Source organism: Peromyscus leucopus, chromosome 1 (genome assembly GCF_004664715.2).
Source record: "Peromyscus leucopus breed LL Stock chromosome 1, UCI_PerLeu_2.1, whole genome shotgun sequence".
In the NCBI taxonomy this organism is placed as follows: Eukaryota; Metazoa; Chordata; class Mammalia; order Rodentia; family Cricetidae; genus Peromyscus; species Peromyscus leucopus.
In genome coordinates, this window is record NC_051063.1 from 18697562 (window position 1) to 18711369 (window position 13808).

At 39.4% G+C, this 13808-nt stretch overlaps 1 protein-coding gene and 1 pseudogene across 1 annotated transcript in view; one reads left to right on the forward strand and one right to left on the reverse strand.

The window, feature by feature from the left end:
- The first annotated feature begins 3061 nt into the window (after positions 1-3061).
- On the forward strand, positions 3062-3800 carry LOC114710953 (annotated as a pseudogene).
- Positions 3801-5580: 1780 nt separating this feature from the next.
- The window catches only part of Cbwd1 (COBW domain containing 1), a 44072-nt gene continuing 35844 nt past the window's right edge, over positions 5581-13808 (reverse strand). The window contains exons 12-15 of the mRNA XM_028894127.2: positions 8334-8402; positions 8166-8231; positions 6441-6570; positions 5581-6141 (exon numbers count right to left, since the gene is read on the reverse strand). Of these exons, the coding sequence (XP_028749960.1) occupies positions 6035-6141; positions 6441-6570; positions 8166-8231; positions 8334-8402 (372 nt within the window). The 3' untranslated portion in view covers positions 5581-6034. The remainder of the gene's footprint in view (positions 6142-6440; positions 6571-8165; positions 8232-8333; positions 8403-13808) is intronic.

Below are 13808 nucleotides of genomic sequence, written 5' to 3' on the forward strand. Positions count from 1 at the left end.
CCAACTCATGGAATGGGCCTTGAATTAAAAAAAAAAAAAAAAAAATTGGTTCTCCAATAACGTATGTGCCACAATTGCACCAGCATTATCTTACAGGCAGGTCATTATAGCAATCAGGGTTCATAGTTGGGCGAAACGGACAGTTACCTTTCTCCTCTGGTAGCATGCCCGGCACCTTCCAGCACTGTGCTAGCTGGTGGGAATGAAAGTACTAGCCTGATTTCTCTATGTTCTGTGCCATAAACACAGGTGCCCTTAGCAGTAGGTCTGACTATCAGGTTGTGGAGAGCAACCAATAGCATTTGCAATAGGCTGTGATGTTTGGGGGTCTATAGGACCCCTTTGGTGGCCCACATTATTGCTGCATTACAAAAAAACAAACCAACAAAAAACCAACTCCTTACAATAGCCGAAGTAAAGTACAACATCTCCAAAAGCTACAGTTAGAATAAGACACTGGTCACTGGGAAATTCTTCATTCTGGGAAAAATGAAAATAAAAAAAAAAAAAGCAGGACAATATATCTTTTAAGGAATAAAAATAATATGCAGAATAAAATAAAAAAAAACAGTGGTAAGCTTGTCCACTTGGATCAGCAAAAGCTGAAATGTGTTTTAATTATATTTAGGAAAACAGGTACTTTTAAATACTAGTGAATGAAGGGGAAAGACATAGATTTTGTAGGGCAATTCATCAATATCTATTAAAAGTTTAAATGTGCAAATCCTACACACTAGTGACTCCACACACACAATCTGAAGAAATATTCCTATAGAGGTGTACACAACGATGTTCACACCAACACCACTTTCGATTTCAAGCCAAGGACAACTAGTTGAACCATCTCTCAGCTCTCAGTGCTCTAGTGGCATCCCAAGGCTAACGAGATGACTCAGTGAACAGAGCCATGACCTGAGTACGACACCAGGGACTCAGGTGAAGGTGGAAAGAGATCAATTCCATAAAGTTGTCCTCTGGCCTTTACACGTGTGTCACAGCCATAGTTCTCACCCATCCAAACAGCACCTTTTTAAAGTGTAGTCTGGGCATGGTGACACACCTTTAATCCCAGCACTCGGGGGCAGAGGCAGGCGGATCTCTCAAGCTTGAGGCCAGCATGTTCTATTCAGCAAGTTTCAGGCCAGCCTTGGCTTTACAGTGAGACTTTATCTCAAAGAAAGGGAAATTAAAATCCAAGCGCTTATTTTGTCCCACAAAGAACAGCAAACCCTGCTGTTCTGTATTATGCCCTTGCTTTTTAACACTGAGCCACCCCTGCCTCCTTCCCTGTATGTCTCCCAACACATTATGCTGCTCCCCACCTAAAGGTCTTCTCTGCCCCACCCCATCCACCCCGTTATGTATGACACCTGAGATTCAGTTCTCAAAGGGTCACCTCTCGACAGGGGCCTTCCATGAGCACTCCATCTAAAGCTCATCTTTATCAGGTGGCCCAGCTCTACTTCCTACTTTGTTATTTACGTCTGTCCTCCACTAGACTATGTGGTTTGAGAACTTGGCTTTATCCATTGTGTGCCATTAGTGCCCAGGCACGGATACCAAGCAAACTTCAGAGTGCTCCAGAAAGTTTTACAGCATGGATGCATTTTATGTTGTAGTCTGATTTTTTTTTTTTACAAAGCAGTTAAAGAATAAAGTTTATTTGGAGTGTCATAGAAATATCCTAAACTGTTAGGTAAATTGCACTATCACATATATTTTATTAAACACACATAAATAATAAAACCTTGAGGCTATGCGTGTCAAGTTTTAAGTTTAAAATACAAGTACTTTAGACTATGACTCTGATCTGATCATTGACTTTGGAAACAAGAAGACTTCTGAGTGACCAGGATGAAGAGGACAGCCTGTATTTTTAAACCACAGTGTATGTGTGCAATCCATGTGCAGTGAGAAACACTTAAAGGCAAAGCACACAAGTCATACAAAGACAGACCTGTGAGGAGTATGAATGTTAGGAGCAGGGAAGCGCCTGGTGGTTAAGAACACTTGTTCTTACAGAGGACCTGATGTGGGTTCCCAGCACCCACATCCAGCAGGTCACAATTGCCTGTAACTCCAGCTCAAGGGGGTCCTGGATTCTGGCAGCATGGGGCAGTGTACTCACACATGCACATCCCCACACACAGATACATATACATAAATAAAAATAAAAGTAAATTTTTAGAAAGTATAGAGTACTATTTTATGCATTTCTCCTACAAGATATACAAACTACAAGTTCTTTTCAATGTTTAAACATTTATTTGTCAAATAGTATTATGGCATTGTTAAAAAACAATTTTTAATGAATAAACTTAAAGCCCAGATCTGACTGAAATATTAGCTAACTTTCTATTGAAAATCTCATTGCCATAAAATAAATGCATTTCCTATGAGAAAGGATTTCAGAGATGAGTGATAAGAAAAACTTTAAAAATAAACACTAATGTGAAGGAAGGACAAGTTCTCCTTTACTGATATGCCCACAAGAAAATAATAGCAATAATCAATCTGAAATTACTTAATCAATTAGCCTCCCCTTGGCAGCCAGTACAACCATTCAGCATTTGGAAGGCTGAGACAGGAAGGTTATGAGTTCCAGGCTTGTCTCGCTAACACAATGACACCCTTCTCAAAAGTAATTAATTAACTTAATCTAATTAATTAATTAAATCTAGGGGTGGGATATCCTCAAAGTCATTTTAAGAGCATTATCTGATGTTCAACAACTGTTAGTTTGGGAAAGCGCTTCATTATATTCCACACATACAATCTGAGCAGTTAATGCAGGCATGGCTTTCAGTAAGAACAGGAGAAAACTGAGTTATTGCACACAGACACACACATAAAGATCATTATCAAAAGTTATCTGAAGCCAGGTGTTGGTGGCGCACGCCTTTAATCCCAGCACTCGGGAGGCAGAGCAGGCGGATCTCTGTGAGTTCGAGGCCAGCCTGGGCTACAGAGTGAGTTCTAGCAAAGGCACAAAGCTATACAGAGAAACCCTGTCTCGAAAAACCAAAAAAAAAAAAAAAAAAAAAAAAAAAAGTTATCTGAGAGGCTGGAGGGATGGCTGGAGGCCACAGCACTGGCCCTGCCACTACCAACATGGAGACTCTCCCAATTCCAGTTCTTAGTGCTGGAATGCCCCAACCTGAAGCTGAAGAAGCCAACTTGGGTGCACATGCCCCTGGCCATGATGGCATATGCCCTGGTGGTGTCTGTATTGCACATCACTTGAAGGAATAATCTATGATCGTATTGCTGAACCTCCAAGTGCTGGCTCATCTGACAAACAGGGGCACCAGAGGCTACCAAGCAAATAGACAATATATTGTAAAAGGATAAATGGAGGTTTAGATTTCCTCATCTTGGACAGATCCAATTATCAAATATCCAAAACTCAATAGCTTTCTTCTTCTCTTCGTTGGCTTTGTCTGTGTCCTACTGAATTTCTTCATGGCTACCATATTCGTGAGAACGAAATTGCCAGCTTATCTGATGGGCGAATGCTTCTAAGAAACCAGTGGATCCCGGATGTTCTCCTATTAGCCAAGTTTTCAAGGCTGAGTCACTTCCTGTGCCATGTGGGAAAGAAAGGACCGCAGAGTGAAAGCAGCACTGAATGACAACCTAGCAGGCGCATTAAAGCTCAGATTAGATCCCTCAGCATCAGAGTTCACTCCAGCATCACGGCATCAACTAGGTTAAGCAGCATTTTCTTCTGAGTTTATTTCTTAAAGGAAATGTAGTCCACTTCTAAAACTATATTGAATAAAGTGATTGTTTTTTTTTTTGTTTTTTTTTTTTACAACACCCTTGTGATGGCTAATTTTGCTTGACAACATGACTACATCTGGAGTCAACTAAAACCTAAGCTGCCGGGTATGGCTGTGAAGGATTTTTCTTGATTGGGTCCTGAGGTCAGAAAATCCACCCTAAGTCTGGGCCACACCTTCTGTTGGCAGGCCACATAAAAAGACATGGAAGGAGCTTTTGTTGCCTACTCGGCCTTGTCAACTTCGTCTCTCCTGCTGCCGAGGCGCTCTTTTGCTGGGATTAGAACCTACTTCTTTGGGATCCCAACTGAGAATCCAGCCTTGTGGACTGAACAACTGCGGGATTCTTCCGGTCAGGAGACAGCCATCGTTGGCATTCTATCTGTTCTGTGCCTCTAGAGCAGTGGTTCTCAGCCTGTGGATGGCAAGCCCTTGGGGGATCAAATGACCCTTGCTCAGGGGTGACATATCAGATATCCTGCATATCAGATTTTACACTATGGTTCCTAACAGTAGCAATGAAGTAATTTTATGGTTGGGGTCACACAACATGAGGAACTGTATTAAGGAAGGTTGAGAACCACTGCTCTAGAGAAGCATGACTAACACACCCCTAGCCATTTTTTGGACATGGTATTTCAGATTTTCAGATTAATGTAACTTGAGAAGGTCCTGAGGTCTGAGGAATTTGGACAGCTGGTCAGTTCCTCCAGTGGTCCTTTGCCTTTAAACAATGTGTGTGGTACTATGCCATTTCAGATACATATGCAAGAATGTTTCCTGGACAATATGAAGCATGAAAGGAGCAGAAATAAAAGATTTTTCTAATTAAAAAAAAAAAAGAAGAACTCTTACTGTTAATGTGCAGAAGACCTGAATTCAGTGCCAGCATGAACAGTGACTCACCACATGTTCCGCCAGCTTGAGGGAGTCTTGATGCTTTTTTTCCAGGTCTCCACAGACATTAACACACGTGCTCACATATGTGAACATATATAAACATAAATTTTAGACATCTTTTAAAAAAAGTTATCTTTGAGGCAAGATGGCTGAGCTATGGATAAAGTGCTTGCCATAAACCTTTGGCAACTAGAATTCAGGCTTGTTTTGGGTTTATAACCCCAGCTCTGGCACTTCTATAGTGAGATGGGAGGCAGAGACAGGAGAATTAGCTGCAAGTTCCAAAGGCTGGTGTGCACAGCACAGTAGCAGAAATAAATTACCTGTCTCAAAACAAGGTGGAGGGGGAGAACTGACTCAAGAGTTGTCCACTGATCTACATGTGTTCATGCACATGCGCGCGCGCGCGCGCACGCACACACACACACACACACACACACACACACACACACACACACAAGTTATCTGCAGTTATGGTTAGTAGAGGTAGTGTACCTCATTACTTCTCAGATTATACAAAAAACTAACACAGTTCAAAATAGGCAAGATGAATTTAATGCCAGCAATAAAACTACAGTTTAACATTCCACAATGATAATCTTCAAAGCATAATACAGAACAAAGAGCAGAGGTATCATTACACTATCAGTAAGGTTTGGCACGGATTGTAAGAAATAGCTTAATTTCTTTGACTCGGATTTCTTCCTCTTTACGTCTTTAGGAACACGGGAGCCTCATTCCATTAAAAACATAGTGACAGGGCTGCACAGACGCTCAGTGGTTAAGAGCGCTGGTCGCTCTTCCAGAGGACCTTCCAGTCCCAGAGGGTCCAATGCCCTCTTCTGGATTCCTCAGGCAATGGATGCACATATTGCACAGACACACATGCAGGCAAAACACCCATGCACATAACATAAAAATAAAGGTTAAGCATTTTTTTAAATACAATGACAGCATTTAATATTTTTGTTACTATCAATGCAATCATTGTATCTCTGCAATTATCTGAAGTTTAAAGGGAAAATGAAAATGTTAAAGTTTGCCATCATTTTTACAACTAATGAAGCATAACTTGTCAGAATTCATGTTTAAACTTCCAAGAAAATTCTGGAATTTTTGTGAAATACTTGTCTCAAAAAAAAAAAAAACCCTTCAGGACATATTTTATTATATCAATATCAAATGTTTTTATAATGATTTACTAAAACCTTATGTATTTTATAAAATAAATACTATCATAAAATATACTCCTAACTCCTAAGAGAGGTAATGAAAGACTTGAGGATTGAGATACATCCAGCAGGAAACTGATCCTTGTTTTTCTTCTCAGTTCTTTTGGTAAGAAATAGCTTCTAGTGTGATGGACAATCCTGATCTTTGCCAGGTGCTGTCTGCTCTTCCGTTTCTGCTACAGCAGTGATGAAGAGCTGTTTAAGAATATCCTTATCTAAATTCTTGCCTGAGAATAAAACAAAACATCGAGGCTTATTAAAACAACATTTTAATTTCCAGAGTGTTAAATGCATGGCGTTCTCTAGTGATCTACAAAATTAACAGTGACTGCATGATTCCTTCTACAACTTTCTAGTTAATCCTCAAATCTAAGTTAGCACTTTTCTAAGTTGTCTAAAGAGCAAAACCTTACATTATCTGTGATTCAGACAAATACACAAGCTTATTTAGTTAATACTGGTTAAACAACACACTATATCTCCTACAAACCTATTTTGTATTTTCCTTCAGAAATTCGTTACTTACCAATGAAGACCAACTGATTTGTTCTCTCAGCATCGTCCTTCCAGCTTAGTAGGCTCTCTTCCAGGTCGTACAGCTCATGGATGCCTTGTACAATCATTTGCTGTGGTTTGTCTTTGATGGACACCAGCCCCTGCTCAAAGGACAATGATCATTCAGCTCCAGTTCAGATTTGCAAGCAGATACAGTACATAAAATTTAAAAATATTACTTTTCAAAAGACAAACTCATGACAAAGCTATGAAAATCACCTGATTCAATTATTTGCATATTTTAAGTTTTTTTAAAAACTTCTAATCATTTTATGTACGTTGATTCCACCCACTTCCCAAGACAGGGTTTCTCTGTGTAGCTCTGGCTGTCCTGCAATTCCCAGTGTAGACCAAGCTGGCCTCAAACTCAGAAACTTGCCAGCCTTTATTATCTCCTGAGTACTGGGATTAAAGGCACGAACCACATTTCATGGCTACTTCTTTAAAATAGAGAATTTCTTTCTCTTTCTGTTTTTGTTTGTTTGTTTGAGACAGGGTCTTGCTATGGAGCCCCAGCTAGCCTGACACTTGCTATGCAGGCCAGCTGGCCTCAAACTCGTAGAGATCCACTTCCTGACTGCATCACCATGCCTAGCAATGATTCCCTTTTCTAATAATAAAACTAATATATTAGGATTTTTTTCAATGTTATTTATCACAACAAAAACCTGAAAGTGATTAAATCTGTTATTGCACCATATCATACTAATTTCTCTGCCTTTAAGGATTTGGTACTTCTTTCACAAATTTAACAAGAAAATTTGAGAAGTTAAGGTATTTTGTTAGTGAGTCTGTTTTGGAAATATATTACAATAAAGTTAGGCAAAGGTCAAATAGAAAGCTAATCTATTCATCTGAATAAAAGTTCAATGTGTGGGTGGCCAGAGAGTAAAGGCACTTACCTCTCAGACGTGACAAACTGAGTTCGAGTCCCAGAACCCACTGGAAGAGAACTGACTCCACAAAGCTGTCCTCTCCTCCTCCTGCACATTGTGTTATGTGTTCACCCACATTCAGACAAACACAAATGCACACACACATCCAAATGTGAAGTCATATGAATGGCTTTCCAAAAACTGAACAAGAATTCCCGTGTTTTGACCTCTGTATAAAATATGACAAATGCTTATAGTGACATAAGTCATCAAGTGACATAAGGTTCAACAGTGGTACAATTTTCAACATTATTTCTCTGTTTAATGAAGCTCTCCGGGCAATGGTGGCGCACGCCTTTAATCCCAGCACTTGGGAGGCAGAGCAGGCAGATCTCTGTGAGTTCGAGGCCAGCCTGGGCTACAGAGCAAGTTCCAGGACAGGCTCCAAAGCTACACAGAGAAACCCTGTCTTGAAAAACCAAAAAAGAAAAGAAAAGAAATGAAGCACTCTTGGAAAAATAAACCATTTCTCTAAGTGACCAATCTGTGCAAAGACCAGTTTTGATGGTGTCAAGCTTATGCACCAGGTAACTGCTGGGAACACCAGGCAGAGATCTGGGCTAAAGAGCCAGGGCACACAAGTTGTTTTGTTGCTGCTGCTGCTGCTGCTGTTTTTACAGTGATTTCTAAAGCGCCTTTTCGGCAATGGAAATCATGAAAATGAGGGCAGACAACGGTTATTTGCATAAAAGTAGTGTTTCTGTTTAAAACCAAATCTGGTTTTGACATAACAGCCGGTGAGGGCAAACTGCATACTGCACCTTCAGCCGGATGACCTCCATGCAGTGGCCGTCCTTGTTCTGCACGTCCTTTTCCCACAGGAGATTCTGTATGGGGCGACACAATTTCATAAGACCAACCACTGCAAATGCAACAACTATGCAACGAAACAGCTGATCAATCATTAATCAGTTAAAAATTGCATTCACCTGGATAAAAACATTTAGACTCTCTTCCTTTGCACTTCCTGGTACTTCAAATGTGACTGTAACAATACTCTGTAAATCAAGAGAATAATTCATAATTTTTATAGAATCATCCACCTATTTTTAAAACTATAATCAGCTCTAAGATGAAAAAAGAAAAGAGTCATACTTATTGAGCTTTAGCTGACTAATAATATTATTAATCATTAATTCCCTCTTTGGGAATTATCAATTCTACAAAGTAGATCAACAGTATTTAAAAACAAAAACAAACAAACAAACAAAAACCTTTTCAGGTAAGGGGTCTGAGCAAAACAGGAGCATAGCACACACTGTGTGCCTTCTGCCTGTGTTGTCCTATCTTTTCCTTTGCTCTTCACGACAATCCCGGGAGGTGGGAACTATTTCACTTTATAGTTGTGTGAATGACGCTCAGAAAAAATAACCACCCTGATGCAGAAGCACTGCTCACGACAAAAGTGTAATTCTGCTCTCTTAGAAAGAAAGGCATGTTTGGTCTCTAAATGAGCAAGCACTGTGCTGAGTGAAAGGAATTCTCAGCCAGGCTGGCAGGCAGCAGTGGAATTTCTGGCTCAGGTCTTTGGAGCATCACTTACAGAATTCAGATTTATTTTTCCTCCTGATCTCAAAAGATCTGTCTTCTCTAAAGATGCTTCAAGTTATATAATTAAAACTCAGACCTCCCTCAGACAACAATATAACCCCAAACCTCAAACTTAGCAATGAAAATACAGAGGCTAAGCACATCATTAAAGGTACCACTCCCACCCTGGAGAGTAGGCTGCTCAAGTCAAGCTCAGAACATTTCTAACAGGAAGAAAGAGGGCAGAGACTCTGTGTGACATCTTAGAAATGCTCAACTCCCCAAAAAGGCCTCATAAGACTGTAGAAGAAAACATAAATAGGTCTGAGTTGTTTTGTTTACTTATTTAATTTTTGTTTCATGGTTTTGAAACAGGGTCTTGCTATGTATTCCAAGCTGGCTTTGAACTCAAAATCCCCCTGTTTAAAGCTTGTATGCTGGGGCTTCAGGTGTGCATCAGCATCCCAGCTTCTGAATTATTTTTATGCATCCCAGCTTCTGAATTATTTTTTATGCAAACTTAAGAGACTAGCTAAAAGCATTAAAGATCAATGTAGGACAATCAATAGGTTAACACTTAATCCTCTGATATTGTCAATATGCAAAGCAGAGTGCTTTCTTATTCAAACATCGGAAGTAAAGTCAATTTAAAAAAGCTTGTTGGACTTATAAAATCACTTCTCCTTATCTGTGGGACATACAATATAGTATTTGTATGAAACTACAAATAATACTGAGCCACAAGGTAATGTCTTTCCAGTTTAAACTAAGGACTTAACATGCCGTGATTATAACTTCCATATTTAACCCCAACTGCAAAATTAGCACAAGTTTCTTTTTCTTTCTTCACAATGTCATGGATTCATTTAATTCATTCTGACCAGATATCTTAGCAATCTCAATATATGATTTCGCCCTTTCTTATTTAATCACCTTTTCACACACAGGAAGCACTCTACAGCTTCTCTTTGACACATTGTATTGTCAGTATTATTAGTCTTGTGCTTCAGGAGCTGATTCACTAACACAAGAGTCACATGAACATAACATTATGATATTGTAATAGTAGATCTGGCAACAGAGATGCCATCTCATTGAATGATGGGCAGGTACTGTATTCAGCATGGATCCAGCAGACAATGGGATTCACACAACACTCAGGACACAGCAGAATGGTGAGAGGATTCATAATGCTACTCAGAACAGCACAGTTTCACACTGATGAATTATTTATTTCTGGAACTTTTCCACTTAATATTTTGGACTGCAGCTGGCTACACAGAATGGAAACCATAGATTGTGAGGGCTCTACCTGTATTTTGTTATAATAATTAAACCACAAGCTAGAAATTATTTCAATGCTCATCAACAAATGAGTTTAAAAAAGTGACGGGTACCTACAATGGATTATTATTTAGTCTCAGGAAGGAAGGAAGGAAATTCTGCCACACAGTAAAATGTGAATAAACCTTGAGGATGCTATACTAGGTGAAATGTGCTAGGAACAGAACACATATTGTACAACTCCACTTGTATTAAGTACTTAAAACAGTAAACTTACAGAAATCAGAAAAGGAAACTGTGAGGCAGCACCGAGCAGCTGCTGTCCAGTGAGTCCCGTCAGTCCATAAGACACAAGTCCTGCTGTCCACACACACACACACACACACACACACACACACACACACACACACACAACAATGCACACTTAGGATTTCTTTGAAGGACAGAGAGCAACTTCAGCAGTTTTTGTTGTTGTTGTTTTTCACAACAATACAAAGTACTTATTTTAAGATCTTAGTAAACATATCCTACTTCAAAACTATTTGGGTTTTTTTCGTAGTTCAAAGTAATATTATGCATTGTAGAGGACCAGCCCCCACACTTATTCACCCCAGGAACTCTTGAGGAATGAGGGGTAAGACACTTAGTTAGAGAGTTAAGACACAGAGAAAAAACACAGGATAGACTTGGGTGGGCCTGGATCCTTATCCAAAGGGGCCCAGAACTTGATTCCAAAGGTCTATTTATAACAATGCGAAGGGGTGGAGCAAAAAGCCTCCCCTTGCTAGTTACAGTCACCTGGTACCCAGGCCCATGGTCCAATCAACCTCTTATGCAGTCCTGCTGGGTACAGCCACTAGGAAACCTAGTGGGCTCCAACAATGAATTTAAATAAAACTGTGATTTTTTTCCCTCATTAAAAGAGATCACTATAAGTGCCTAGAATCCTCTATCTAGCTATATTGTAAAAGGTTACCAAATGAAACTCAATGTGTCAGTTTCCAAAGAAAGTAATTTTGTCTTCAAAAAACGCATAAATGTATTTCATTTAAATTTAATAACTTAGCTTTTACTACTGAGAATGTCTCAACACAGGACTCAGTATACTTGCTGCTTTATTGTTAGCATAAAGACTTTTAAAATCATTTTTTTTCTTTTGCAGACTAGGGACATGACCTCGTTCAGTTAGTTTTGGTTTTCTGAGACAGTTTCAAGTAACCCAGGTTGGCTTTGAACTGCTGATCCTCCTGCATCAACCTCCTCAGAAGCGGGAATACAGGCATTAGAGACAGGCATCGCAACACCTTGCTATCATTTAGTTATTTAAAAGGGTATAATTAACTCCAGCAATAGGTACAAATGATTCTTGAAATAAAGAGAATACACAATAAGGCTCAAGGTGGATGCCCCTACTTTGGAACTGTGGCTTTTCAAACCAATTAAACTCTTTTCATATGAGAAAAACTCAAAAATGATGAAAGCTATAAATTGTGATAAAAAGTCAGAATTCAAGATTGCTTCTACAAATAAAACTAACCATAGACTGTCACTTGGGCTTATTCCCACCCCAGCTCATCATTAGGATTAAACAAGGAATAATGCAAAATAAAAAAAGGTGAATCACAGTAACTATTTCTCAGGAATAAAGCTTCAATAACTCATATATAGCATATCCTAGGTATTACCACCTTCAGACTAGATTTTGAAATTTATTTCTGCTTGGAATCTAAAACTGTCTTTTCTCATGGCTAATGACACAAAAGCAGAAAAATGAGGCAATAATTCAGAAAACTAAAGCCTAATAAAGAAATTCCCCTAAAATAAAATTAACAGTAATTCTGGCTTGTTGGTTTGACTTATTTTCTCAGTTAACTTACTAGATTCTGTTTTATATCTTATGTAAATAAGATCTACTATGCAATAACTTCTACATGGTTTCTTCATCTGAAAAACCAACTCAGCAATGCAGTCAAACTCAGTACCTCTGTCTCCATGCTCCAGCCTTTAATGCTCTTTGCCTCTGTGGTATTTTCTACCTCCAAATGCCAAGCTGAGCATGTGGCATTCTCATTCAAATCTATGTCCTCGAGATTTTTCTAGCTAGTCTCCACTTCCCACCATTCTTCCCTCTTCTTACTCATTCATATGCAGATAGCTCATGCTTTACCCTGTTTGTACACAGGTATTCACTCCATGGGATAGCATCTTCATGCTTGGTCTCTAGATCCCAAAGACAAGTCCTGCCTCTCTAACACTGACACACAGCAGTGTAAGCCTTCTTTGCCTTACAAATTATACCACAACACTTAGAACAAACCTCCAGTCACCTAAAAAGACTTCTGCACTAAAAGCCTGCTTCTCTGGGACAAACGTTCTCACTTTTCAATGTTTGGATTACCTGTCCCCTTCCACTGTATCTACTAAAACAAACAAACAAAAATAAAAAACATAGAAACCAGCCAACCAGCCAACAAAACCCTACTAGTTCAAAATTTCTCTTTAGTATTCAAGTCAGAATGGCAACTGCCCTTTCTTGGACCAGAAGGTGCATAAGGGACTTCTCTTGTAGATGAATTTCTAAACAGTCTTATTAAATAAGAAGACTTAAATAATATTACTTTTTTTTTTTTTTTTTATTTATTTTTTTTTTTTTTTTTTTTTTTTTTTTTTGGTTTTTTGAGAGAGGGTTTCTCTGTGTAGCTTTGCACCTTTCCTGGGACTCACTTGGTAGCCCAGGCTGGCCTCGAACTCACAGAGATCCGCCTGGCTCTGCCTCCCAAATGCTGGGATTAAAGGCGTGCGCCACCACTTACATTTTTATTATTACTAAATAATAAGATTACATTTTTAGATACTTATTATATTGATCTGAGTAGGAGATATAAAGGTAGGTGTTTGTACACATGGACGAGTGTGTGTGTGTGTGTGTGTGTGTGTGTGTGTGTACAAATAACACTGAATTACACACTAAAACCCGAATGATTTACTTTATATGAAAAATACTACCTTTCGTAAAGCTTTGGATGAGGTTAAGGACAGATGTAATGGTTAACCTTCATTGTCATTTGACTAGATTTAGAAACACTATGGAGGGGCTGGAGAGTTGGATTTAGGTGACTGGGACTGGTTAAGAGCACTGGCTGCTGTTCCAAAGGACCTGGATTCAATACCCAGAAATGACATGGCAGCTCAAAACTTTCTGTGGCTCCAGTACCAAAAGATCCCACACCCTCACACAGACAAACATGCAGACAGAACACCAATGCACATAAAATAAAAGTAAATTTAAAAAACCACTATGGAAACCACTAAGCACGTTTGCAGCAAGGTTTAAGTGGCGGAAGACCCATCCTGGACGTGCAGGTACTATCCAACAGGCTACAGCAAAGGAAGAAAAAGGACAGAACAAGCTGAGCACCAGCATGCATCTCTCTCTGCTTCCTGACTGCAGATGCAATGTGACCAGCTGCCCCATGCTCCTGCAAGCCATGACTTCCACACTTCAAACTGTCAGCCAAAATTAATCCTTTCTTCTTAAGTTGCTCGCGTCAGGTGTTTTGTTAAAGCGACAAGAAAAGTAACCAGTACAA